The sequence below is a fragment of the Petromyzon marinus genome, chromosome 54 (assembly GCF_048934315.1).
Source record: "Petromyzon marinus isolate PM22_M1 ecotype Great Lakes invasive population chromosome 54, UKy_Petmar_22M1.pri1.0, whole genome shotgun sequence".
Lineage (NCBI taxonomy): Eukaryota > Metazoa > Chordata > Hyperoartia > Petromyzontiformes > Petromyzontidae > Petromyzon > Petromyzon marinus.
In genome coordinates, this window is record NC_133720.1 from 1,610,843 (window position 1) to 1,636,233 (window position 25,391).

Here is a 25,391-nt window from a genome sequence, read left to right on the forward strand (position 1 = left end):
GTCTGGCTCACTCAGAGGCAGGAATGTCTGGCTCACTCAGAGGCCGGAATGTCTGGCTCACTCAGAGGCAGGAATGTCTGGCTCACTCAGAAACCGTGACCGTGTAGGCGTGGCTCAGGCCGTGACGTCGCCCCAACGTCGCCTCAACGTCGCCAGAACGTCGCGGCGTCAATCCTCCGCTCCCACCCCCTACCGAATAATAAAAATAAAAGTGAGCGCCGCGCGATTCCGTCCGGGCTGCAAACCAGCGCCCGCAAAAACTTTGTTCCGGGCATAAGTTCCGCCCTGCCAACTCGGCTAAAGTTCGCGCGAAAGGCGTCGCTCGCTCGCTCGCTATCGCCGGTGACCCCCCACCCGTCCCTCGCTCCTCAAGCCCCTTATCTCTCTCGGCGATGCTCTTAGCTCGGGGGGTCTCCGTGCCGGCAAGCGCGGGGTGGACTCGCCTTCACGCTGCACGCATGGCGACAGCGGCGGCGGCGGCGTCTCGGGGCAAGGAGAGCGGTGGTGGTGGTGGTGGGAGACTCGCGGGCAAAGTGGCGATTGTGACTGCGTCGACAGACGGGTGCGTGTGTCCGTGTGTCTACATGTGTGTGATGTGCGTGTGTCCGTGTGTGTGTCTACATGTGTGTGATGTGCGTGTGTCCGTGTGTCTACATGTGTGTGATGTGCGTGTGTCCGTGTGTGTGTCTACATGTGTGTGATGTGTCCGTGTGTCTACATGTGTGTGATGTGCGTGTGTCCGTGTGTGTGTCTACATGTGTGTGATGTGTGTGTCTATGTTAGTCTGTATGTCCGTGTGTATGTCTACCTGTGTGTGATGTGCGTGTGTCTTTGTCTACATGTGTGTCCGTGTGTCTACATGTGTGTGATGTGCGTGTGTCCGTGTGTCTACATGTGTGTGATGTGCGTTTGTCTTTGTCTACATGTGTGTGATGTGCGTGTGTCTTTGTCTACATGTGTGTGATGTGCGGGTGTCTTTGTCTACATGTGGTGATGTGCGTTTGTCCGTGTGTGTGTCTACATGTGTGTGATGTGTGTGTCTATATTAGTCTGTGTGTCCGTGTGTGTGTGTCTACCTGTATGAGATGTGTGTGTCTATATTAGTCTGTGTGTCTGTGTGTATGTCTACCTGTGTGTGATGTGTGTGTCTATATTAGTCTGTGTCCGTGTGTGGACGGGTGCGAGGGGCTGGTAACCCCTCCACCTTCAAAAATTTAGTCACTAAACCACGACTGAAATATGTGCACAGTAGGGGGCACAGGTGGTGCATCAGCCAGTCGTCTCAGTCATCTCAGTCAGTCGACCCGTGGCACCTGGGTCTGCCCCGTGACCTGCCAGCGGGCGTTCGACACTTCACGTGGCCTCAAGGTGCACATGGCCTGGCACAAGCGTCGTGGAGACGTCACCGCCACTTAGTGGTGAATGGCGGTTGTTGTTGTTTTTGTGATGTGTGTGTCTATAGTAGCCGGTGTGTGTGTGTCTGTCTGTGTGTGATGTGTGTCTATGTTAGTCTGTGTGTCCGTGTGTGTGTGTGTCTACATGTGTGTGATGTATGTGTCTATGTTAGTCAGTGTGTCCGTGTGTGTGTCTGTCTCTGTGTGATCTCTATTTAACTCCATCAAAAAAGTAACCTGCAGCGCCACACCTATTACCATCATTAGGGGAAAAAACGGTGATCCAATCGCCGACCCCCAGGAACAGGTTTGCAGATTTGCTGAGCATTTCTGTGAGGTCCTGGGGGAGGGAAAATCCCACAGCCAGGAAAACATCGTGGCACAAAGTGAGGATGACCCTGCTGAGGCTGCGGTGCCTCAAATATTGGAGGAAGTCACCCCCTGTGAGTGGCTGGCTGAGGTGCCATCTGTTGAGGAAGTACTGAAGGCGATCCGGAGTGTGAGACCAGGAAAGGCAGCGGGCAGAGATGATCTCCCAAGCGAAATGCTGAGGGAGGGTGGCGTTTGTGCACAGACTGCCCTATATGACATCATAACAACAGTCTGGACCACTGGACGGGTTCTGCAGGATTGGAAGGATGCCCAGGTGGTCCCCCTCTTTAAGAAGGGGGACCGCACAGACTGTAACAACTACAGGGGCATAACACTCCTCAGTGTGCCGGGAAAGGTCCTGGCAAGGATTATTCAACATTGCCTTGCCAGGCACGCTGAGGAGAGGCTTGCGGAGCCCCAGTGCGGTTTCAGGAAAGGGCGGTCCTGCACAGATGCCATATTTTCTGTCCGTCTGCTACAGCAGAGGCGTAGGGAATTCCAACAAGGCCTACATCTCTGCTTTATTGACCTGGTCAAGGCCTATGATACCATCAGTAGGCCTGGGCTCTGGGTTGTTCTTCGTGCTTTTGGAGTCCCTGACCCTCTGCTCACGATCATTAAGGACCTTCATGATGGTGAGCGGGCCCGGGTAAAACTACGTGGCCGGGAGTCAGAGCCATTCCCTGTACACCTTGGGGTGCGACAGGGATGTCCTCTGGCTCCCACATTATTTAACATCTATTTTGACCACGTAGTTTGTGAAGCCTTCAATAGCTGTACCGGGGGAATCAACATTTGGTACAGATATAATGGGAGGCTGATCGATGCCCGGGTGTGGTCAAGGCATGGCTCCCTATTGCTCAACCACGTTATGTATGCCGATGATTTGGTAATGGCTGCTCATTCAGAGGAGGAGTTGGAGACGCTGCTGTTGAGACTGCAGCGTGCCACTAAGAGGTGGGGCCTTACCATCAGCCCCACCAAAACTAAGCACCTGCCTGGGTATTTTGTACCATTGGACACTCCACCCCCACAACTCCCAATCGGTGATGGGGCAGTTGTGGAGCGAGTGGAGAGTTTCCCATACCTGGGCAGTGTGCTTATGACCGTCTCCAGTTTAACAGCAGAGGTCTCACTCCGAATCAGTCGAGCGGCAATATCTTTTCATCGGTTGCGTAACGCTGTGTGGAAGCTACCTGGTCTGTCGCTCCGCACTAAGCTTCAGGTCTTCTCGGCCACGGTCATTCCCTCCCTTCTCTACGCTTGTGAAATGTGGACCCCCTTAATGGAGCATCTTCGCCGGTTGGAAACATTTAGGCTGACCTGCCTACGATCCATCCTGGGTTTAACCAGGCTGGATTGTGTGAGAAGCTCCCAAATCCTTGAAAGATCTGGGCAAGGTCCCATCGGTGAGCTCCTCTGGCAGGTAAGGCTGCGTTGGCTGGGTCATGTAGCCCGCATGCCCAGCCACCGCATGCCGAAACAGCTTCTGTTCGGCCGGATCAAGGGGGCTAAACGGGCGCGGCACAGGCTAGAGAAGAGATGGAGTGATGTGGTACAGGAGGACGTGGAGCCGAGTGGACTTGCCGATGACTGGTACCAGTGGTGTCAAGATCGGCCTCTGTGGAGGAGGCTTGTGAAGGACGCTATTGGGCAGTTGGAGGCAGTCGCCCTCCAACAACAACGGAGGGCGGAGGAGCGACGCTCACAACAACGAGCGGAGCGCCGGGTGGCTAAAGCACAGCAGGTTGGCACAGTAGTGGGCACAGGTGGTGCACCAGCCAGTCATCTCAGTCGGTCGACCCATGGCACCTGGGTCTGCCCCGTGACCTCCTGCCCGCGGGTGTTCGACACTTCACGTGGCCTCAAGGTGCACATGGCCTGGCACAAGCGTCGTGGTGACGTCACCGCCACTTAGTGGCTAATGGCGGTTGTTGTTGATGTGTGTGTCTATGTTAGTCTGTGTGTCCATGTGTTTGTGTCTGTCTGTGTGTGATGTGTGTGTCTATATTAGTCAGTGTGTCCGTGTGTGTCTGTCTGTCTTGTGGGAACGGTGATGTAGCGGTTAGCGCGCTGCGCTACGAACCCGGCCACCCGAGTTCGATTCCCGCTCACGGCCAACACCAGTGACAATTATCTGAACTGGTCCTGGGTCTCCTTTAGGTCGACTCAGCCTCAAATGAGTACCTGGTGTGGTGTTTAAACATCGCCACTGGGGAGATAAAGGCAGCCGGGCGTGGTGCTGGCCACCCACCCCCTCGTGTGCCGTGCCGGTTATATGGGGGGTCTTTGTCTTTGCTTGTCCATCTGTGTCCGTCTGATTGTCTCTGTCTGTGTGCCTGTTTATCTGTTCATTTTGTGATGTTAACTTTCGCTTTGCAAACTCAAAATAAACTGACATTTATAACAACTGCGTACTGAACGTCCGTGTGGGGCTCGGATGTTCAGCCATCGGTGGAAATTCCACGTTACCATGACGGACGCAAGTGTGCTCTTGCGTAAGGATGTATTCAGGAGTTCAGTCTACAAGGACACGACTGCTGGTTTCCCACAAAGTGGGTACTTGTACTCGTTTACCGACCACAGAGGGATGATGGTTGATGATAGCCAGAGCATAGAACGACCGCTGTTGAATGTCGACCCCCACTGCGGTGGGGGCTGTCATTACAACAGATGGTGCGAGTGGTGGTGCAGTGATTTTTCTATCGTAACGCGCCATGAACCCGGCCCAGCAGAGTTTTGTTCCCGACCCCGGCTCACATCAGTGGCGAGTGATTTGACCCCGAGCCTCGGCCGTGTTCTCCCTTCAATCCGCACCGACCAGCGTGGTGAAGTATGGCCAAACAAATCCTCGCCCCCATGACGCTGCATGGCGGAGGCCTTCATCTAGCAGTGGATTGAGAAAAGGACCGTGGATTATTAATTGTCATTATCATTTACCAGACGTTGCACGTGCTGCGTTTGCAGTGGTGCAAAAGCACAATACACAACAAATGAAACTCAACAGAATATAATAAGGGCCATCACCTGACACGTCGCCGATTATATATTTGTTTCTTTTAAGGCCACAGCGTTGTCGACGAGTTTGTTGAGTCTTTTTTTTGCTAATGGAGCGTTTTTAAAGTAAAGTATAGTAGTTATCCGTTTGTTGTGTCTTGCGTTTAAACATCGATGCGGTGTTGCAATAACCACCCAACCGCGGACATGGAGCGATGGAATCAGCTGGTGTGCAGGTGTTATGTGGATTGTCACATCGTAGCAGTGGATTGATCATGGCCGACGACGATGATGATGAAGTACGGCTGGGTGTAGCTGTGGTTAAACCTATGCGCTCAAAGTGCAAAGGTTGAGAGTTCTAATCTGGGATATGCTGGGGGTTGGGTCGAGCCCGTTATCATCTTCATCTCTCCAAGGTCATTATAATGAAAGCAAACTTTGGTTCAGCAGTGATTGTCCTGCACAGACACTCAAGTCCACCATGGCATTGTGAGGTGTCCACCACTGGGTCAGTGCCACAAATGGCGATGAGCTCCCTCTCGATGGCTCATGTCATTTGCTCGGCTGTATAAAAATAACATCACTTTGCAAACGCATACTGTGAAAAAGTCAAACTTATATCCAAATCACCCGCTGTCCGCCTGATCTCGTCATATTTCAGAAGCTTAGTACGGCCCGACAGCTGTTGAACGAAGCGAACACATTTCTTCGGAGGCCTCATCAGGCGCTCCTTCAGGCACCCGGCACGTGGAGCGAAACGTCGGACAATTGCACCGAACCATGCGCGGCACAACCCGGCAAAATGCGCCGGAGGGCGTGGATTATTTATTTTATCTCTCCGGGTCCTCCGGTTTTTCCCTCCACATTTGGAAACATAGCAATCCAGGTCACTTTGATGATTTTGCTGCTGTGGATTGCCACATGATGACGAGGAGCCAACTTCGTTGAGCTATCATTTGTGAAGGCCAGGGGCGCTATATATTATTTTTTTGAAAGCGATTCGTTTGCCTTACCTATAATTTGCACTCCTGCCGTGTTTTTTTGTTATTTGTTGAAGTCAACGTTCTGACCCCGTGCCCCTACTGGACACCTGTTAAAAAAGAGTTGTTTTTATCGCTCATCGGATTCCTCCGGTACAAATAAATATTCTGATTCTGGACCCGCCGCCGTGGCGTTCAACAGCATCGGCTACAGCATCGCGGAGCGGCTGGGGCGCGAGGGAGCGCAGGTGATGATCAGCAGCCGCAAGGCGGACAACGTGGAGCACGCGCTGGGCCGCCTGCGCGCTCAGGGATTGGTCGTGTCCGGCACGGTGTGCCACGTCGGCAAGGCTGAGCACCGCTCACAGCTCATCGCCAAGGTGAACGCGTCCTCGGCAGGCCTTCAGAGTCACGGGGGGGGAAGAATCATTGGTGGATGAAGTCGATGCATGCGTGGGCACTAACGTGAGACATTATTTTTTTTGATCCCAACTATTTTGGTGTTTTCATGTTTAGTCGAGTGAGTAATGGACCTGATAGAGTAATCGCATTAAATTTTGGTCCCGTTCTTCGTCTGACCAAATTCCAGTTCTGAGAATTAAAAATGTAGTTTTGATTGTCGTGCGACGAGAGACGTGACTCTGTGTGGACCAGACGTCACTTGAAGAGATCTCGGAGGTAACTCTGTGATAGCCACTTCTGCAGGCTTTTCTCATATCACAAATGGCTGCACTGTTCCGTGAGAGTTCCCGATTGGAATCCTTGGTCTCATGACGTGACGCTGACAGCACAATCGTGGGATGGAGTTGGGGGGGGGAAATGACAACAACAACAACAACTTAAGACGAGAGGACACAAAATACACAGGCAGTGCAGTAACACACCGCTCACAGCATAAAAACAAACATTCGCATATATGGCCCGGGTAAGTGAAAGGGTAAACCTAGTTGTCTATTAATTCCAAGGTTCACTGTCCGTACCGTAACCCAGCTCCACTGACCTCTGTGCAGCAGCAGCGGCAGCAGCAAGCGCCTGGCTAATGTCACGTAAAAAGAGCAGCGCATTGTGCTGCAGTGCCATGGACGCTTTTGCATTCTGCACTGCGCATTACCGGAAGGTCATGCTTGCTATTAGAGTTCTCTCATCGAACTTGCGTTTAGTAATTCTGCACGTAATGGTGCGGGTCAAAAAAACACTTTTGTCTCTTCCGCTGCTTCTCTCGCACCGTGCGTGAACCACCAATCACGCTCGCTCCCGGTCATCCTCGCAGCAGCGGGCTCTTGGCTCGGCCGTCGAACAAAGACGGTGGGCACCGCATCGCGCGCTTTCGGATGTGCTTCTGTGGCCGTCTGGAAAGCTCTTCCAATATTAGGAAGCCACTGGAGCTGTGCACTTTTAAATCTAGATTGAAAACTAATTTGTGGAGTTGTGTTTAGTTTGTCGTCCTTCCTAGCGCCTCTGACAGGCAGGGTTGGCTATACACGGTGCGAAAGAAGTCTAACACACACTGGAATTTTTCCTACGGGACCCTTTTTTCCAGTATCAAGGTGATAAAGAGGAACATGATTTTCTCTTTCTGGCATTAATACAGGTTTTAATATCTTCAAACACCAATTAGACATTTAATACGGCCGTACTGTACTATCCTAGTGCAGTCTTACTGTAATATGCTGTAACATTTTATGCTCCTCGTGTTCACCAACCTGCACTGGCTATCACGGTGAAGTATGGTCAAATAGGTTCCACGACCCACACGGTGTGGGAAAGCCATCATCCAGCAGTGGATTGCCAAAAGGTCCCTACGTGCACATAAATGGAAGTGCGATTGCGTTTAATTTCGTGCACGTGTGTGTGTATCATTATCTGAACCGGTCCTGGGCCTCCCCTAGGTCGACTCGGCCTCAAATGAGTACCTGGTGCGGTGTGCAAACATTACCGCTCGGGAGACAAAGGCGGCCGGGCGTGGTGCTGGCCACCCATCCCCTCGTGTGCCACAGTGCCTGCCTTCATAGGTGCTCGCCAACAGCACTTGCCCCAACGGTCTGCTAACGATATACGGGGGGATCGTTGTCTTTGTTTCCGGAGCAGACAATCAAAGAGTTTGGAGGAATTGACATCCTGGTCTCGAACGCTGCCGTGAATCCTTTTGCTGGAGACATTCTGGACTCGACTGAAGAAGTGTGGGATAAGGTACCGCGCTCAGCTGACAAGGATTTGAAACGCGTTCAGTTTTTTGTTGCGAAGAGAACCGTTTTTGCCCCACGTTTTCTGCGAACGCTACGAATTCGATGTCCACTCCCGCCCGCCCGCCGGCGCATAGACACTCCACGTGTTTTCACAGTCACTACGGAAAATCTGTGAATCGATTGCTACGTTCGTGTGTATGTCGAACTGTCTTCGTACTGTACATAGCCGACCGTGCTAATCAGGAGTGCGGTTTTGTGGGGCATTGCCCAGAACGGTGCAGTTTTGTGGGGCAAGATTTGCGATGAAACACACTTAACGCCACTTATCCGACCATCACATATCCACCCTAACCAATTAACCGCTCGCACACAGTGCAGTATTTGTGCTCGTTCTGCCATGTTCTATGGATATTTACAAATCATGGCCTTTTCACCTATTCCTCCGTTTATTCCCCGGTGCGTCAGATTAGCACGGTTGGTTACGTACGGCGCGAAAGAAGTTCAACATGCACACACGTGACGTACTGTTCCTACGAAAATATTTCAATTTGTATCCATCTATAAAATGTAGCATTATGCTGCTAACAGAGCTATGTGTGCTGGGGGGGGAGGATGGGCGTGGGACAGAGGTGGTGGGGGTGTTGGGGTGGGAGTCGTGTCGGTGAGGCGTTGAGACAGATCGGTGGGAAGAGACGGGGGGCAGGGGGAGTCGAGCGTTAACTGCCGACACATTTGTGCTGTCGGACTCGTTTGCAGATCCTGGACATAAATGTCAAGTGCATGTTTATGATAACCAAGGAGGTCGTCCCACACATGAAGACCAGAGGGTGAGATGTTTGTGGCGCGCACCGGTGCGTCGTCTTCGCTCACGACGGCCGCCACCGCCACCACGCGGTGTGCTTTGCGAACAGACGCGAAAGCGCGGCCGCGTAAACTGTCGCCCTCGCGTACACCGCTGCCCACGCGTTCCTGCTTAACGATTGACTTCTCCTCTCCTGTGTTCGACAGCGGAGGCTCCGTCGTGCTCGTGGCCTCCATCGCGGGCTACCAGCCGTTCAGCGTAAGGCTGCTCCCCGCACGTTCACGGGAGTTGTCCCGGTGATGCCAGCACAGGGGCGAGGACACGCATCCACTGCACAAACCGTGGCAGCAAATGCGGGCACCTGAGGATGTACAAACAGAAAAATGTTAAACTTTGCAGTAGCAGTGTGCAACTGTGGTCGTCCAGAACGGAGACCGTACAACGTAGAGCGATGCAGAGCGAAGGAGACATCGCCGCGATGATACACTCCGCTGCTCCTGACGCGGTTATTTGGGCTTGACCACGTGAATGTCAAAATTGTAGCCGTTGCTCCGCATCCACATCAGCAGCCCGTACGAAAGAAGAAGGGACGAGAACACGCCCCTGCCTGACCCCGTTGGCGATCGGACAGAAAGCTGATGCTCCATCGACAGATCTCATGCGTCGCACGACGCTCTCGTGAAACTGTCTGATAACTATAGCGGTCAGGGGAGGTGAGCCACCCGAACCTATGAACCCAGAAGCCTGAGTTTGATTGTCGGCCGTGGCTAACATCGATGACGAGTGATATTTAAACCGGTCCCAGGTTCTCCCCGCGCCCCCCTGCCCCTCCCCCACCATAAAAAAACCCGCACTGACCCCATGACTGACACGGCACGGGGAGGCCTTCACCCATCAGTGGGTTGAGGAAGAGATGAAGATATGTAATTAATAAAAAATAACGTGTGCATGTATATATATACTGCGCTCAGTTGTAAGAGCACTCGCCAAACCGGCGTTAAGTTTTCCGTGGTCTCCGCACAAAGTTGCGGGAGGCCGTACGGAGCCATTCGTCTTATGCAGCCGGCAGCGCAATCTGAGTTTCAGACAGCGGAAGGGCAGCTTAATGTTTAATGCACGTTTAAGGACAGACCTGTTTTATTCATGCGAACCGATTTGCCAAGTCGGAGCACCTCTCTCTCTCTCCCTCTCATGCGAGCTGAGTGTGAAAGCCGATAACAGCCTCAAGCTGCAGCGCCACGCAGAACAGGTGTCCAGTAAAACCCACGACTCGCCCTGAAAGAGTTACTCTACAGGAGGAGGTCACTTCAAAATGGAGTAGTAGTAGGATTTCGCGACCAATATTATCCATAATAGATCGCGTGAATATCAATGCGTCGTTAAACCCGCCACCACCCGACATGGCCAATTAGTAAGGTTTGTCACGTTAACAGAACGTGCAAATTCGTTACTAGTACAGCACACCGGTTTGTTGGAGAGTAAATCCGCAACATTTACAATTTGAATACGACGTTTCGCCGGTAATGATGAAGCTGGTTGTAATTACCTGTGTGCTGTACTAGTAACGAATTAGCATGTTTTGTTTACGTGACAAGCCTTACTAATTGGCCGTGGTGGGTTTAACGACACAACATTTATATTTTCGTGATCTAACCTCCCCCCAAAAAAAAACCTCTCGTGGATCTACAGGAGGTGCTTAACAGTAATCGCTCATTTAACACGGTAGATGCGTTCTTGAAAAGTGTTAAGCGGAGGGATTGCTTTAGTGAATTTCACTTGCACTGTGAAATCACGCTGCAGTCTTCCTATGGTGAACAGGAAAATGCAGGGCTGCCCCTTTACCTCTCAATATCTGTATCATCTCCGGGTGTCTCAAACGATCATTCTGCTGCCCTGGCAGGAGCTGGGCCCGTACAACGTGAGCAAGACGGCCCTGCTGGGCCTCACCAAGACTCTCGCTCCACGGCTCGCCCCCATGAACATCCGCATCAACTGCCTGGCACCGGGCATCATCAAGACGCGCTTCAGCTCGTTCGTGAGTGCCGCCGTGTGTTTCCTGTCCCCCAGCGTCGCTCCACGCGCCGTGCTCGCTCGCTCCGAACAGCCAGGGGGCGAGATACCCGCGGCCCTGCGGTGGACGTTATCCGGCCCGGCGGCTTCGTTTCGTACGACCCCACGGCCACCTTTGTGCCGGCCGTCGAACAAAGACGTCGGTCGCCGCATCTCGCGGCGCTTACGCACGCCCCTTCTGCGGCCGTCCGGAACAACGCTCTTCCTTTCCGATATTAGGAAGCCACTGGAGCTGTCGCACCTTTAAATCATCTGGAGTGAGGCCTGGTGCCGCTTTATGCGTCACTGCGGGCATCTTAGCTGCGCTAATGGGGGCTGGCGGCGTCGCGTTTCAAATTCTAGCATGCTCGGTCGCTTGTGTCACTGCAGCGGCAGAAGCTGCTCGAGTTGTGAGGAAAAATGTGGCCTGCCAAAGGTGTTTGAAAGTCTTATTCGTTAACTTTTGTAAAAAAAATTTTTTTACAACATTTAAATGTTTGCCGTGTCACCGCGTGCATTCCCTTTTTCATTTTATGCAGGCAGACACATTTTTGTTTTTTTCCAGCAGACGCTGCAGCACCGTGCGCGACGTAATTAGTTACACGCCGCCCCTGCCAGAGCAGCGGCTGAGTTGCAAACGCAGGCAGCTGAAGTGTTTTGTGTAAAGCAGCGTAACGGGGAAAAACACAAGCACGCACGCACGGGCACCGTTGTAACGTAACGCTTCAATGACACCGGGCGCCTTGCTCGCTCCACTCCCGAATTTGCTGAGTTTTTGACATTTTTCTCCCCCCCCCCTCCCCGTCCACGCACCGTGTGGTTTCCGTAGCTCTGGGAGAACAAGGACATGCTCGGCGAGTTTGTGAAACACATACCCATGGGACGGTAAGACCCGAGCCAAATGTTGTGCTGCGTTGGCCGTCGGGGTAAAGGGGGTAAGGGCGCAGCCCTGCAACTGCTCGCTCACGTCACCGCCGGTGGAAGGTGCCCCTCCACTCGAGGGAGCTCTGGAGAGCCTCTCTGGAGGGTGTTTTTTCTTTCACATTATTTACCGCCACTGGATTGCTCATTTGAGCAGTGGGGGGGACTTATGCAATTTTAACTTATTCACTGTCTCTGTTTTACATATTTATTTTTAGTGATTTTGTTTTTCGCTATGCTTTGCACTCCTATATGGTGTTTTTGTATTGTTTGTTGTTGTAAACCTTCTGACCCACCCCTACTTGGACATCTGTGAAAATGAGCTTCATAGCTCATCGGATTTCTCCAAGGGTAAATACAGATTCTCATTCCCGATATGATGACTTTTGACTCTATAATGAGCTGGCCTCCAGGGGGAATCGCCTTTATAATATGAAATGCGAATGGGCATCGCTGAAATTACTGGCCCAAGTGCCTAGAGAGCTTCCCTATGAGGATATTTTGTCCTCGTCTTCCATGCCGGCAAGTTGTCTCGAAAGAGGTGGGAGCACCAACACGTGACCCCCACCACCAACACGTGACCTGCCGACCGGCAAAGTGTGATTTGCCAGTTTTTTGCCGCTGGATGGGCAGCGCCAATCGGTGAACTTGCTCAAATCATTCCGTGTACATGTACTGTACCTCAAGAGCAATGACCATGTTTGGTCTTCCTCGGTGCACCGATGTCTCGGACGGCGTGAATCCGTTTGGTGTCGTCATGGCGTTTGCTCCACACGGGGATGATGATCTTCATCCACTCATTGCACATGCTGACTAAAATGAATGCAGCAAAAAATGCAAACGTTTGACGAATTATTTTTATATCACCAATTTCGTAAATCTCCGCTGAGGTCCACGGTTCAATTGCGGGGTTTTGGCCACGCGGATTGAACCACGTCCTCAAATGCCGCTAGTCTACGGTCTTGTGCCTCACGGTGCCACATTTTTGCTATTGTCCAATGTTCAGCCCACTGAAGTCGAGTTACTGACTGCGCAACGGCTGTAGAGAGCGATAGTGAGCTGCAGCAACACGAATGACATTCACTGCTAATGCAACTTCCCCTCTGTAATTTTCCACCGTTGCCACCCCCAGCTTGGGCTTGGACACCTGTGAACAAAAGCCTCACGGCTCAGGGTTCTTCGAGCTTTAATGTGTCTGCGTGCGGCTGTGATTAGCACGAATGGCTCTGTGACAAATCCCCCCTCAAAAACACTGCTGTAACCAGCGAACGCATCGGACCATTAACAGGCCGATGCGTGAATCTAATTTTTTTCGTGTTGAGTTTGTTGTCCTTCCCCCCCCAACCCCCACACCTCCGATTAGTACGGTTGGCTATGTACGGTGCGAAAGAAGTTCAACGTAATTTATATGCATGGAAGGTTACTGACGGAAGCCGCAGTAGTGCGACTGTGGCCATGCAATCCAAACTATTCGACCAATGTAAAAAGCCACCGTGGGCTGCGCTTCTTCAACGGAGGAGTAGGAGAACAGAAAAACTACACTGTCTCTCTTGAAGCCCTCTCATCGTGGGCAGCAGACCTCGCATGCGATGGCGATGTTGTTCAGGAGCTAAACACTCCTGAACCACAACGCTCCTGAGCCATGTCGCCATCGTATGCGTTGGTGTACGGTGCTTTTTTCAGGAATATTTTTGCTGTTTTTTTTCCCATGGATTTTCTGTTTGCACAGTCACACATAGTCACTTTAAGATGTTTTTCTTGTTCGTGTTTTTGTTTTTTTGTTCGTTGTGGTTGCACCCGATTCAAGAGCCGAATGGCTCACAGAGCTATACCAAAATAAACTGAACTGAACTGAGTAGAGTGAATTTCGTCGACGGCGTTGACGCCGCCCCCCACTCCCCCCCCCCTCCCCTCCGGCGAGCTGGCGCGTTGACGGTGCTTGTCCTCCCCTCTGCCCGCAGCATCGGCGAGCCGGAGGAGTGCGCGGGCACCGTGGCCTTCCTCTGCTCCGAGGACTCGGCCTACATGACGGGCGAGACGCTGGTGGTGGCGGGCGGGTGCCCGTCGCGGCTCTGAGGAGCCAGCCGAGCTTTCCCGGTCGCGGCTCGGCGACCCCCCCGACCTCCGGGTACACAACCACAGCCCCCCCCCCCTGCCTCGCACTCTCCGAGTGGGGCGTTGTCCCGCACCTCCGATTCGCGCATTTGGCTACGTATGGTGCGGAAGAAGTTCAACATACGTACGCACATGTGTTCCGGATAGGCCATGTTTTTTGAGCATTTTTTCTTCTCCCTGGCTTTCGCCACGCACTACTGCGGGCATATTTTCAGGCCATGATAATGTACGTTGAACCTCGTTCGCACCGAACGTAGCCGACCGTGCTAATCCGAGGTGCGGGTGGATGGGGGCAGGACGACAAACCCAACACAAAAAGCAGTTCTAAAGAAATGAGGTTATCAATTTAGATTTAAAAGTGTATAGCTCCTTCCTCCTCTTCCTTTCTCTCCCCTCCCCGCCTTTCCCCCTGCTCCCTCCACTTTCTTTCAGATGTTAAAGTACACGCGCTATCTGCTCGCGGTCCCCACTTGTTGGGGCAGCAGCGAGCCCAGTCTGCCCCCTCCTCTAAACTCAAGAGCACTGCGTTTTGGACTTCTGTCCGTGGAGTTTCTGTACCCACCCCCCCACCCACCCACATCATAGTTTGTGATCTGTACCGGGCTCCAGTGGCTTCCTAATATCAGAAGGAAGAGAGCGCTCCAGACGGCCGCAGAAGCGCATCCAAATGCGTAGCGATGCCGGTGACCGTCTTTGTTCGATGGTTAGCCGCAAGCCGCCGCCGCTGCTGCTGCTGACGGTCAGCGCTTAACGTCCCGAGCAGCTTTCGCGATCAGCGACCTAGCGACTCCGCGGTGAGAATCGGCACAACGGCGCACGTTTTCATAAACCACCCCCCCCCAGCTGCCCTATCCACGCAGTAGTATAAAATGGGTTCACCACGGCCCATTGGCAGGTTATGTGCGGTGCGTCAAAGTGTGGGTACTCTCGCCTCTTCCGAGCCCTTCTCACCAGAATTTAAGAGGCTGCTTCAGGGCTCCCTCTAGTGCTGGCCTTTCTGCCAGTGGTGGTGTGAAGAAGTCATTGCAAGGGCTGCAGCTTTACCTTTAGGTATCTAAATCGTCTCCAGGCTCTTAAATTACATGCAAATTAAATCTGTAATTTCACCGCATTTATAATTGGTAATTGATAATTAAATTACACACTTCCAAACGTAATTGGTAATTTTCATCGAAATCACATGAGACACTGTTAATTGCTTGTTTTTTAAAAATCTACATTACATTACCAGAGCAATTTATAATTTTGAATGGATTTTGCCCATCTCTGCCACAGTCTTAACAGTGCCAGGCGGCCAACTTGGCCCTTCATTCCTCTGGGGTTGGCAACACGGGCACCGCTCTGCGAGACGTCAACAGTAGTTGTGCTGTGGACAGACTTGTCCCTGCCATAGAATGGTGGAGCTTCCATTTCCGGCTCAACGTTAACGGAGTCCAGCAGTGCCGGACACTTATTTGAACTTTACGATGAACCATCCGCCACCGTGACCTATCCCCTGCTGGATGGAGGCCCCACAAAGTAATTGCCATCCTCCACGGTTCTGCAGTACAATAATTCTATACTACTAGACTATTTTTTATTTTACCGGATAAGGCCCACTGAGATGTGCAGCTCTTTTTTTTTTTTTTTTCAAAGTGACCTGGCTATTATAAATGATCGCTCAACGAAGTGGCTTATCGCGTGGAAATTTATAGCAGCCAAATCCTCTAAATGCACTTCGGGGGAAAAAGCGGAGGACCTGGAGAAAAATCCACGCCGCCACAGGGAGAGAGACACGCAAACTCCAAATATACAGCAGGCGTCAGAGTCGGGATCAAACCCACGACCTCCTGCACACCAGGCGGGGTAGTTAACATCTCGTCAACGCAGCGCCTGCACACGGGCTGATTTCCGTCGCTCCGTCTACCCGAGCGGATGTCCCTTGGGACACGTTTCATCAGCTGGGGCTCACTCCGTCGTTATTCAAGACTGTCGGACCATCTCCTCCCTGAGGCTGACGCGTCCCTGCCTGAACCCGCTTGCATTTCTTTACAGTTTAAATTAAGTGATGAACCTGAGAAAAGGAGCCAAGGTGGCTAGGAGATGTTAACTCCCTCGCCTGGTATACAGGAGGTCGTGGGTTCGATCACGACCCTGACGCCTGCTGCTGTATATTTGAAATGTGCGTGTCTCTCTCATCATCATCACGGTGGCTAGGAGATGTTAACTACCTCGCCTGGTATACAGGAGGTCGTGGGTTCGATCCCGGCCCTGATGCCTGCTGCTGTGTATTTGAAGTTTGCGTGTCTCTCTCATCATCACGGTGGCTAGGAGATGTTAACTACATCGCCTGGTGTGCAGGAGGTCGTGGGTTCGATGCCGGCCCTGATGCCTGCTGCTGTATATTTGAAGTTTGCGTCTCTCTCTCTCATCATCACGGTGGCTAGGAGATGTTAACTACCTCGCCTGGTGTGCAGGAGGTTGTGGGTTCGATCCAGGCCCTGATGCTTGCTGCTGTATATTTGGAGTCTGCGTCTCTCTGAATCATCATCACGGTGTCTAGGAGATGTTAACTACCTCGCCTGGTGTGCAGGAGGTCATGAGTTCGATCACGACCCTGACGCCTGCTGCTGTATATTTGAAGTTTGCGTGTCTCTCTCTCATCATCATCACGGTGGCTAGGAGATGTTAACAACCTCGCCTGGTATACGGGAGGTCGTGGGTTCAATCCCGGCCCTGATGCCTGCTGCTGTATATTTGGAGTTTGCGTGTCTCTCTCTCTCTCTCATCATCACGGTGGCTAGGAGATGTTAACTACCTCGCCTGGTGTACAGGAGGTCGTGGGTTCGATCCCGACCCAGACGCTTGCTGTATATTTGAAGTTCGCGTGTCTCTCTCTCTCATCATCACGGTGGCTAGGAGATGTTAACTACCTCGCCTGGTATACAGGAGGTCGTGGGTTCGATCCCGGCCCTGATGCCTGCTGCTGTATATTTGAAGTTTGCGTGTCTCCCTCTCTCTCCCCATGGTCGCATTACATTTTCTCCGGGTCCTCCGTTTTTTCTCTCCACATTTCGAAACGTGCATTTAGAGTATTTGGCTGCTATAAATTTCCACGTGACAAGCCACTTCATTGAGCTTCATTTGTGGCCAGGTCGCTTCTAAAAAAAGAGCTATTTAGCTCAGTGGGTCTTACCAGGTAAAATAAAAAATAGTTTATAGTATTAAAATCTTTGGTTCTTTCGGTAAAGTCACGTAGGTGAAAAAATAAATAATATAAATAACTAAATAAATCACTACGTTTCGATTGCTACACAAGCAATCATCATCATCAGATGTGACAACCACAGCAAGTATTTTTTACTGAAGTGGGAGAGATACCAGGGTTAGGGCAGTTAAATAAGACAGAGAGGGGGAGGGTAGGGGGGTGGTGCAAGACTACGTACAGTGCACCTTATTCTCTCAGTGCAATTCCAGCCACGACGTGTTCTGTTCCAAGCCTACTTTAATTTTGTTAAGCGTTTGAATGTTGTCATGAACCTGCGTTTGTTCTCCAATCCGTCCGTTCCTCTTTTTGCCTCTTCATGCAATTCCAAGGGCGCATCTCTCCTTTCCTCCCTCCGCACTCCCCGGTTTTTGTTCGACTTTTAGGAGACTTGGGATTCGGATCTGAAGTTAAACTGAGAGTGAATGTGCACCTCGTGGCGCATTCACTTTTGCTCCCGAAGAGTCTAGCACTTTTTTTTCCTTTAGCTACAAAATATATCACGTGTATTTTTTAATCCATAACTGTAGTGGTCATGTGGGGAGTTGCTGTTTGCATCGAGGCGCAGTAGTAACTTATTACTGTGGGCTGCTGACGCATCATTAATGAATTCTCCAGACACGGCAAACAAAAAAAATTAATGCTCTTGAATTATTAAGCATTAATTGTGCGATGTCCAATTAATATCAAATATACATCAGAAGGAAACGCTGCATTTTTAAGAGCCTCGAGCCCCAAATGGTTCTGCTGCTGGCAAAGCAGCAGCTTGCAAGGGACTGTCTCCTCGCACCCCCCCTCATCCACCTCATCCACCTCGTCTCAGCGAAGAACCTGCACAGAGCTCCCCTCGTGCCCTCCAGCGGATGTTGAAGAAGATAAAAGAGTGTCGTTCACTGGATTCGTTCGTTCTGTTTAGTTTTGTTGCTCTGCACGTGCGTTTGCCAGAGAGCCGTTGACGTTTGCCGCGGCCTCAAAGTGCACCTAGCCTGGCACCAAGCGCTTTGGTGATGTGTCCGTTGCTTCGTGGCGAATGGCGGCCGTAGTTGTCGCCACTCTGGCCGGATGAGATGCAGCGTAGGTATGTGTGTATGTGTGTATGTTGAACTCCTTTCACACCGTATGTAGCCAAACGTGCTCATCGGAGGTGCGCGGGGGAAGGACGACAAACTAAGCACGCACAAAAAACGAATTCCTCTGGACTCACGGACGACCCTCGACCCTTGGTCAATGACTTTATCCTGCGTGCGTTCTCTAATGTCTCTCAATGCAATCCCAAGTGTGCACCTCTTCACGCTTCTTTGTGCTGTTTATAGCTTTTGCGTTCCATCGTCTTGTTCATGCTGTTGGAGAATAATTAACATCGCTTTTGCGCAATGCTTCAGTTCTGCAATTCCCGAATTGTATATTGCAACGTGGGAAAAAAAACAACGGGCCTTCATTTGTATATGCCTCGCATGTTGCGATAATAAGCATCTATTGTGAGCAGAGAAAATTCACCGATTATCGTGAGGCAGTAATTGGCATGCAGATGATGAATGAATAAATAAATGAATAGGTTGCACTTTAGCGTAATGCGCCATCGATGCGAACTTAATTTACTTGAGTGGGGCAATTAGAGGGCATGGTGTGCTGATAGCAATAACAACAACAACAACAGGTACGGAAAACCAGTGAAATATTAAAACCAAGGAAGTTCTGCGTGAATATGGCTCTGCTGACTCGGAGGGCTTCATTTTAATGGCGGTGAGGCCCTTTGAGGTTCATTATCTCTGTGCCAAGAGGGCCTCTGGGTAACCAATTTGTGGGTAAATTTCATGCTTGGGATTTGTTCCCTGCGACATGAGTACACAGTGGCCTAGGCTCGCGAGTAATGATACAGGCTTTGTGCATCCACATCGCAGGAATCATCATCATCGTTGTCATCGTCAGCCATGATCAATCCACTGCTGGATTAAAGCTTCCCCTATTTGTCGCCATCTTTCGTGATCCCGCGACGCAACGATCCACCTAGCACCCACCACACGAGCCAATGTCATCGCTCCATTTCCTTGGGGAACATCCTTTTGAATGCGTTCCATCCCTTGGCTGCGGTGGCTAGGAGATGTTAACTACCTCGCCGTGGTATACAGGAGCTCGTGGGTTCGATCCCGACCCTGGCGCCTGCTGCTGTATATATTGAGTTTGCATGTTCTCTGGGTCCTCCGGTTTTCCCCTCCACATTTAGAATCATGCGAGTATTTGGCTGCTATTCATTTCTACGTAATGGTAAGCCACTTTGTTGAGCTATAATTACGTGTGGCCAGGTCGCTTCTGAAAAGGGCTATATAGCTCAGTGGGCCTTACCTGGTAAAATAAAATAAAAACTTACACTATTGGAAACCTCATTTGCCAGTAACAAAATATGATAATTGTTTTTTTACCCTTTTATCTGCCAACAAAACTGACACCTTTTTTTACAAGGAGTCATGTTTACATTGACCACAATACCTGCGGTCGGAACGCAAACAAAGAATAACAACTCTGATAATGTATGCACTGTCCTTGAAATTGATTGGTCCACACCCGAAACAGCTTGGCGTCTTCTGGTCCAACACCATGTGAGACGAGGCTCTAAAGAACGCTGTTTCGGGTGTGGACCAATCAATTTCAAGGACAGTGCATACATTATCAGAGTTGTTATTTTTTGTTTGCATTCCGACCGCAGGTATTGTGGTCAATGTAAACATGACTCCTTGTAAAAAAAAAGGTGTCAGTTTTGTTGCCAGATAAAAGAGTAAAAAACCAATTATCAAAATAAAAACTGTTTATAGTTTGTATAGCTTAGCTGCCACTATAATATTCTTGACCATCGGCCATCATCCCTTCAAGAGTCGTGTCAAGCCTGAGTCCACTTGATTTTTTTTTTTCCCGATTGGATTCTGTGTTTACCCCTGCGCATGTTCTCGAATCCACGTGGTATTCTCTCTGTCTCACTGTGACTCTGAGCATGCATCTCTACACTCGTTTTTGCACACTCTGCGGTGTTTGTTTCACATCACCATCAGCTGGCTAGGTTTGTAGTTTAAGGTCAAATGTCAGCACAGCCGAGTTGTGGTGCTCATCTTCATCGGTGGCCTTGAGTCAATGATTGACATTCTACACTCCGATGGCAGGGGCCAACCTATTTGTAGGATGACTGCTGTAGCCATCTCACAAAGTGGCGCTCATCTTTAGATTTGGACAGTGAGTCAGATGAAGGTGATTCGTTGAATAAACATCGTAACGGACTTTCTCTGTGGCTGATTACTCGGGGGCTCCTTTATAATGGTAGCCACCCCCTATATTCTGCCCCCCCCGAGGGCAGAGAAGCCTCTAAGAGCCACGACCAGCGTGACGCCGTGGCTGACGATGTTGATCACGTCACCAAGCCCTGCTCATCACCTCCCGTCCAGTGGCACACGTGGCGAGACTGTTTTCCCAACTATTGTTGTGCTGTCCGATGGGTTGAGTAACCGATTGGTTGAGTAACCGATTGGTTGAGTAACCGATTGGTTGAGTATCCAATTGGTTGAGTAACCGATTGGTTGAGTAACCGATTGGTTGAGTAACCGATTGGTTGAGTAACCGATTGGTTGAGTAACCGATTAGTTGAGTAACCGATTGGTTGAGTAACCGATGGGTTGAGTAACCGATGGGTTGAGTTATTTGATGGGTTGAGTAACCGATTGGTTGAGTAACCGATTGGTTGAGTTACCGATTGGTTGAGTAACCGATTGGTTGAGTAACCGATTGGTTGAGTAGCTGATTGGTTGAGTAGCCGCTGGGTTGAGTTACCGATTGGTTGAGTAACCGATTGGTTGAGTAACCGATTGGTTGAGTTACCGATTGGTTGAGTAACCGATTGGTTGAGTAACCGATTGGTTGAGTAGCCGATGGGTTGAGTAACCGATGGGTTGAGTTACCGATGGGTTGAGTAACCGATTGGTTGAGTAACCGATTGGTTGAGTAACCGATTGGTTGAGTTACCGATTGGTTGAGTAACCGATTGGTTGAGTAGCCGCTGGGTTGAGTAACCGATTGGTTGAGTTACCGATTGGTTGAGTAACCGATTGGTTGAGTAACCGATTGGTTGAGTTACCGATTGGTTGAGTAACCGATTGGTTGAGTAGCCGCTGGGTTGAGTAACCGATTGGTTGAGTTACCGATTGGTTGAGTAACCGATTGGTTGAGTTACCGATTGGTTGAGTAACCGATTGGTTGAGTAGCCGCTGGGTTTAGTAACCGATTGGTTGAGTAGCCGCTGGGTTGAGTAACCGATTGGTTGAGTAGCCGCTGGGTTGAGTAGCCGATTGGTTAATCGGGAGAGCCCAGCGCTCGTCGTTTTTATTGACCCCGGAGAGGCCGATTGGCTGAACGATCGCTCCTGAAAAAATTCACGGAAACTGACCGAGCGGTGAATGAGCTGTCCGCCGGTCTCCAACAGTGTTTTATTCTCGGCCGACAGAGTGAGATTCACGTCAATATCTCTGCCCCTTTAAAGAGTAGGGGCCGTCCTCTAGGGCAGCCAAATCCTGGCTTTGCGTGCATCGATAGGCCCCGCTTGGCAATGGCGGCGTAACAGTGCCACACAGAAGGTCGATGAACCGTGGCTGGGAGGTGATGATTGACAGGAGGCGAGGTTCCTCTGGGAGGCTGATGCAATGGTTCACATTCACAGCTCAGGAAGTAACGGATACCACAAAGATGTGGTTGGGTCGGCCTGGTGGGTGGGGGGGGGCGCTAATGCCGGTGTCGAAGCGACCGAGCCAATAAAGATGAAACCCTGGGTTCAATTTAGGGTACAGCTGCGTTATCCAATAATTTGTGTACAATAATCGATCACTCACGTGTAACAATTTACAGATACCCCCACTACATTTTTTTAAAAATTACCTTCTTTCTTCTCAGCAGGTGATTGAGTGTCGTGAAAGCGACCGCTTCACGTCAGACATGGCGTTGGGCGGTTGCGCGGAGCAGGAGGGTGGCGGCACGGACGGAGATTCACCGCGGGGCACGGGTGGGCACGGGTGGGCACGGCGGCTCCCTCGCCAGGAACATGGGGCGGGCACGCGCCACCGCCGCAGGATCACCATTTGCAGATCGTGTCGCCAATTCTGTGACGTGGGTTCGATTCAAGATATCGGAGGGAGACGGAGCAACAGCTGCGAGAATTTGGGGGTGATGTGTTTGCGCTGATACAGAGGATGCTGTGCCATCGCAGCCCTCAAAACACAATCGTCGTATAATCTCTTCCCATTATATATTTTTGTTGTTGACGGATGGGGCGTCTGCAAATTGATCGCCCTGTGTAATTCACCATGGAACCCAAGTAACGCGGGGAAGAAAGAAAAGCACGCGAGTGTGCGTGGATTCCGGAAACGGTGTCAAACGCGTGGTCTGTTCCCTGCGCGTAATTAATTAGCGAAGAATAACGGTAACCTTGGCGCCAGGCAAAACAAGGAGGCATCTCCGTGTTCCGGCTGAGGTGAGGCAGCGGCGCTGCCACGGGGAAGGGCAACTTACGCGTTGCTTTGTGTCTCCAAGTTTATGGGCAGCACCTTTGGTCAATTTGGTCGGTCTCAATCGAGTAAGTCGCTGAAGGGCAGCATACATTTACGCGAAAGTTAATTTCAAATTGGACATCTTGGCGTGAGTTTGCCGTGATCCCACGTTATGGACGGACGGACAGGCAGGCAGGCAGGCAGATGGACGATCAGATGAAATGCACAAACACTTTCGGTCATAGTTGCGAGGCATTAATAAAAAAGCGAGAAAATACGACGGCTGCATGCAGAGGCTGAGCACCAGTGATTGACAGCATCCCTGATTTTAATGAATAAGTAACGCAGCGAAGGCATAATTACCGAGTTACAGAGATGTCAATGTCACCATTAAAAATGTGCTCTAATGACAACGACATGGAAATGCTTTGTTGACAGTGTAAACTTTGATGTCTAACGATGCATTAGCATTCATTAATGCATCGGGGTGCTGCACAGTGATGTAGAGTCAAAGTTTTATTTTTTCTTTCCCCCAATTTAGAATGATGTGAATGATTAACGAGGGAAAGTGACTGCCACTATAATTGAACTACATGATATCGCTGGGATAATGGCGTGCGATTATAGGGGGGTGGGGGGTAATAGGAAATGTGACTTGAATTTCAGGCTATGGCCATAGTCGGTGGTCAATGATGTCTGAAGCACGTTCTGACCGTGCCTCGTCAACCAAATTGACCAGTACGGTGATCAAAATTGCGTGGCTGAGACTTTCATTATCCAGCGATGGATTGACAGAATTTAATTATATTTTTTAGGATGACTTCCAAGTAAATATACGCAGAGTGTGTGTTTAACAGTTATGTATTTGAATGAAGACAAAATCTAACTTTTAACATTTATATCGTACACGAAACAGCGTCTGTAGTATAATATCCATTACACTGCTGCGTATCGTTACTATATGCACATTTATACTGGCAAACGTCAAAGTTAATAAAAAAAATAGCGGTATTTGGGGAAAATGCCTTGTTTGTCTCAATGAAATGTTCGCTTTTCAAAAGTGCTGTGAACACCACAAAGTAAAGAGTGGCTTGGCCGGAGACGGCCCCTGGCTGAAACGCGCTCCCCTCTCGTGTCAGAGGTTCGAATCCAGCCGCCGCCCTAAACTAAAACTATTCAACTTTGTTTTACCAGCTAAGTCCCACTGAGCTATATAGATATATTTTTTTTACAGACGCGACCTGTCCACAAATGCATACCTGTCAACCGCTCAGTGCCTGCCTTATCGCAGACCAATTCAGACCTTATTGGTCACCATGTGCCCTTATAATTCTGAAACGTTCATCCTACAATGTCCCATCACAATGGAGAAATGCAAACAAATAGACTTTTTTTTGCTCGTATTGAAACGGCGGTCTGCCGTATGGACCTGAAAACTCAACTTCTCTGTACAGTAACATGGATAAACCGTTTGGGTTTACCGCTATGCAAATGATAGCTTAACGAAGTGTTTTTTGTGGAAATTTCTCACAGTCAAATACCCTAAACGCATGTTTGTAAATGTAGAGGGGGAAACACCGGGAGGACCTGGGGAAAAACCGGGAGGACCTGAAAAAAAAACACGCGACCACGGGGAGAGAGAGAGAGAGACGCAAACTCCAAATATACAGCAGCAGCAGGCGTCAGGGTCACGATCGAACCCACGACCTCCTGTACACCAGGCGAGGGAGTCCACGTATTGCCTCGTTAAGATGACACCACAGACTATCCAATTGGGTTTATACCCGGCGGGATTAAACACCCACCACTGCCAGGCCAATTCCCCAGGTCACCCTTGAATTTGAGACTCACCTTGGTCTCTCCCCCATTGTCACCTGGTTCACTAAAAATCAACTTGAAACTGTGAACCGGCCCCACCTAAGTTCGATTCCAGGCCACGGCCAACATCTCTGGCGAGTGACATCTGCACCGGTCCTGGGGACCCCACCCACCCACCCCAATGTCACTAAACCCCCACTGCCCAGCGTGGTGAAGTATGGCGAAACACCCCCCCCCCGCTCCCCCCAGCAGCGGCGGACTGACAGAGAGCCGTAATTCTCTTGCTGTATTGCAGCGTTCTTCACTAATGTTCAGAGGTGGGGACGGGGGGGTTGGAATTTCGCCGAGAAGATGTCAACAGTGTGAGGCCCGCCACACGTTTGGGTTTGACAGCAGCCGCCACCACCACGACCGTGATGATGATGATGGGGAGTTGGGGTGGCTGGCGCTGTTTGTGTATCGTCAGGGGCCGCCAGTGACCCGCGGGCCTTGCAGTGAAGAAACGCCGCAGTGTTCGATGGCGAATGAAATCATCGACCTTGACCACATTCAACTTCATCGGTTCAGCCAAGAGGCGAGAGAGGGCGCTATGAGCACGTAGATCCGGTCGTCTTTTTTGTTTTAAGCACCCTGTGACACTTTTACGGGGACTATCGTTTTAGTGGAAAACAGAACGGATAATAAGACCACGCACGGTAGCATGATAACAAACGTATCGTTAATAACTTCAAAAAGTCAAATAGTCTCCACTTGTTCGCCATCATTGTCAACGCATTTGCCTGGAAGCATATTTTAGGTGGTCTACAGAGCACGGATGGCACACGTCCCGTGGTATTGTTGCAAATTCTCAGAAGTGCTAAAACATTTAATTGTTACATTTGAAGCGCCGAGTCCGAGAAGGCTTTGGGTGACGAGTCGCTTGTGGCGGCTTGCACAGGCAGCGCGGTGACTTGGCCACCTAAGCGCCCCCCCCACCCACACTCCCTCCACCACC

General features: G+C 50.6%; 1 protein-coding gene across 2 annotated transcripts; it reads left to right on the plus strand.

Annotated features, from left to right (window-relative positions):
* The first annotated feature begins 248 nt into the window (after positions 1 to 248).
* LOC116954118 (dehydrogenase/reductase SDR family member 4-like) lies at positions 249 to 23,601 on the plus strand. Of its 2 annotated transcripts, none has more exons than XM_032974574.2 (9): positions 249 to 562; positions 5,946 to 6,123; positions 7,832 to 7,933; positions 8,686 to 8,756; positions 8,938 to 8,989; positions 10,632 to 10,766; positions 11,610 to 11,665; positions 13,663 to 13,829; positions 21,987 to 23,601. In XM_032974574.2, the coding sequence occupies exons 1-8, from the start codon at positions 393 to 395 to the stop codon at positions 13,775 to 13,777; spliced, it is 879 nt and encodes a 292-aa protein (XP_032830465.2). In that variant the 5' UTR covers positions 249 to 392; the 3' UTR covers positions 13,778 to 13,829; positions 21,987 to 23,601. The 2 variants fall into 2 exon arrangements, with proteins under 2 accessions (XP_032830465.2, XP_032830466.2); XM_032974575.2 differs by having other exon boundaries at positions 21,990 to 23,601.
* Positions 23,602 to 25,391: the final 1,790 nt, after the last annotated feature.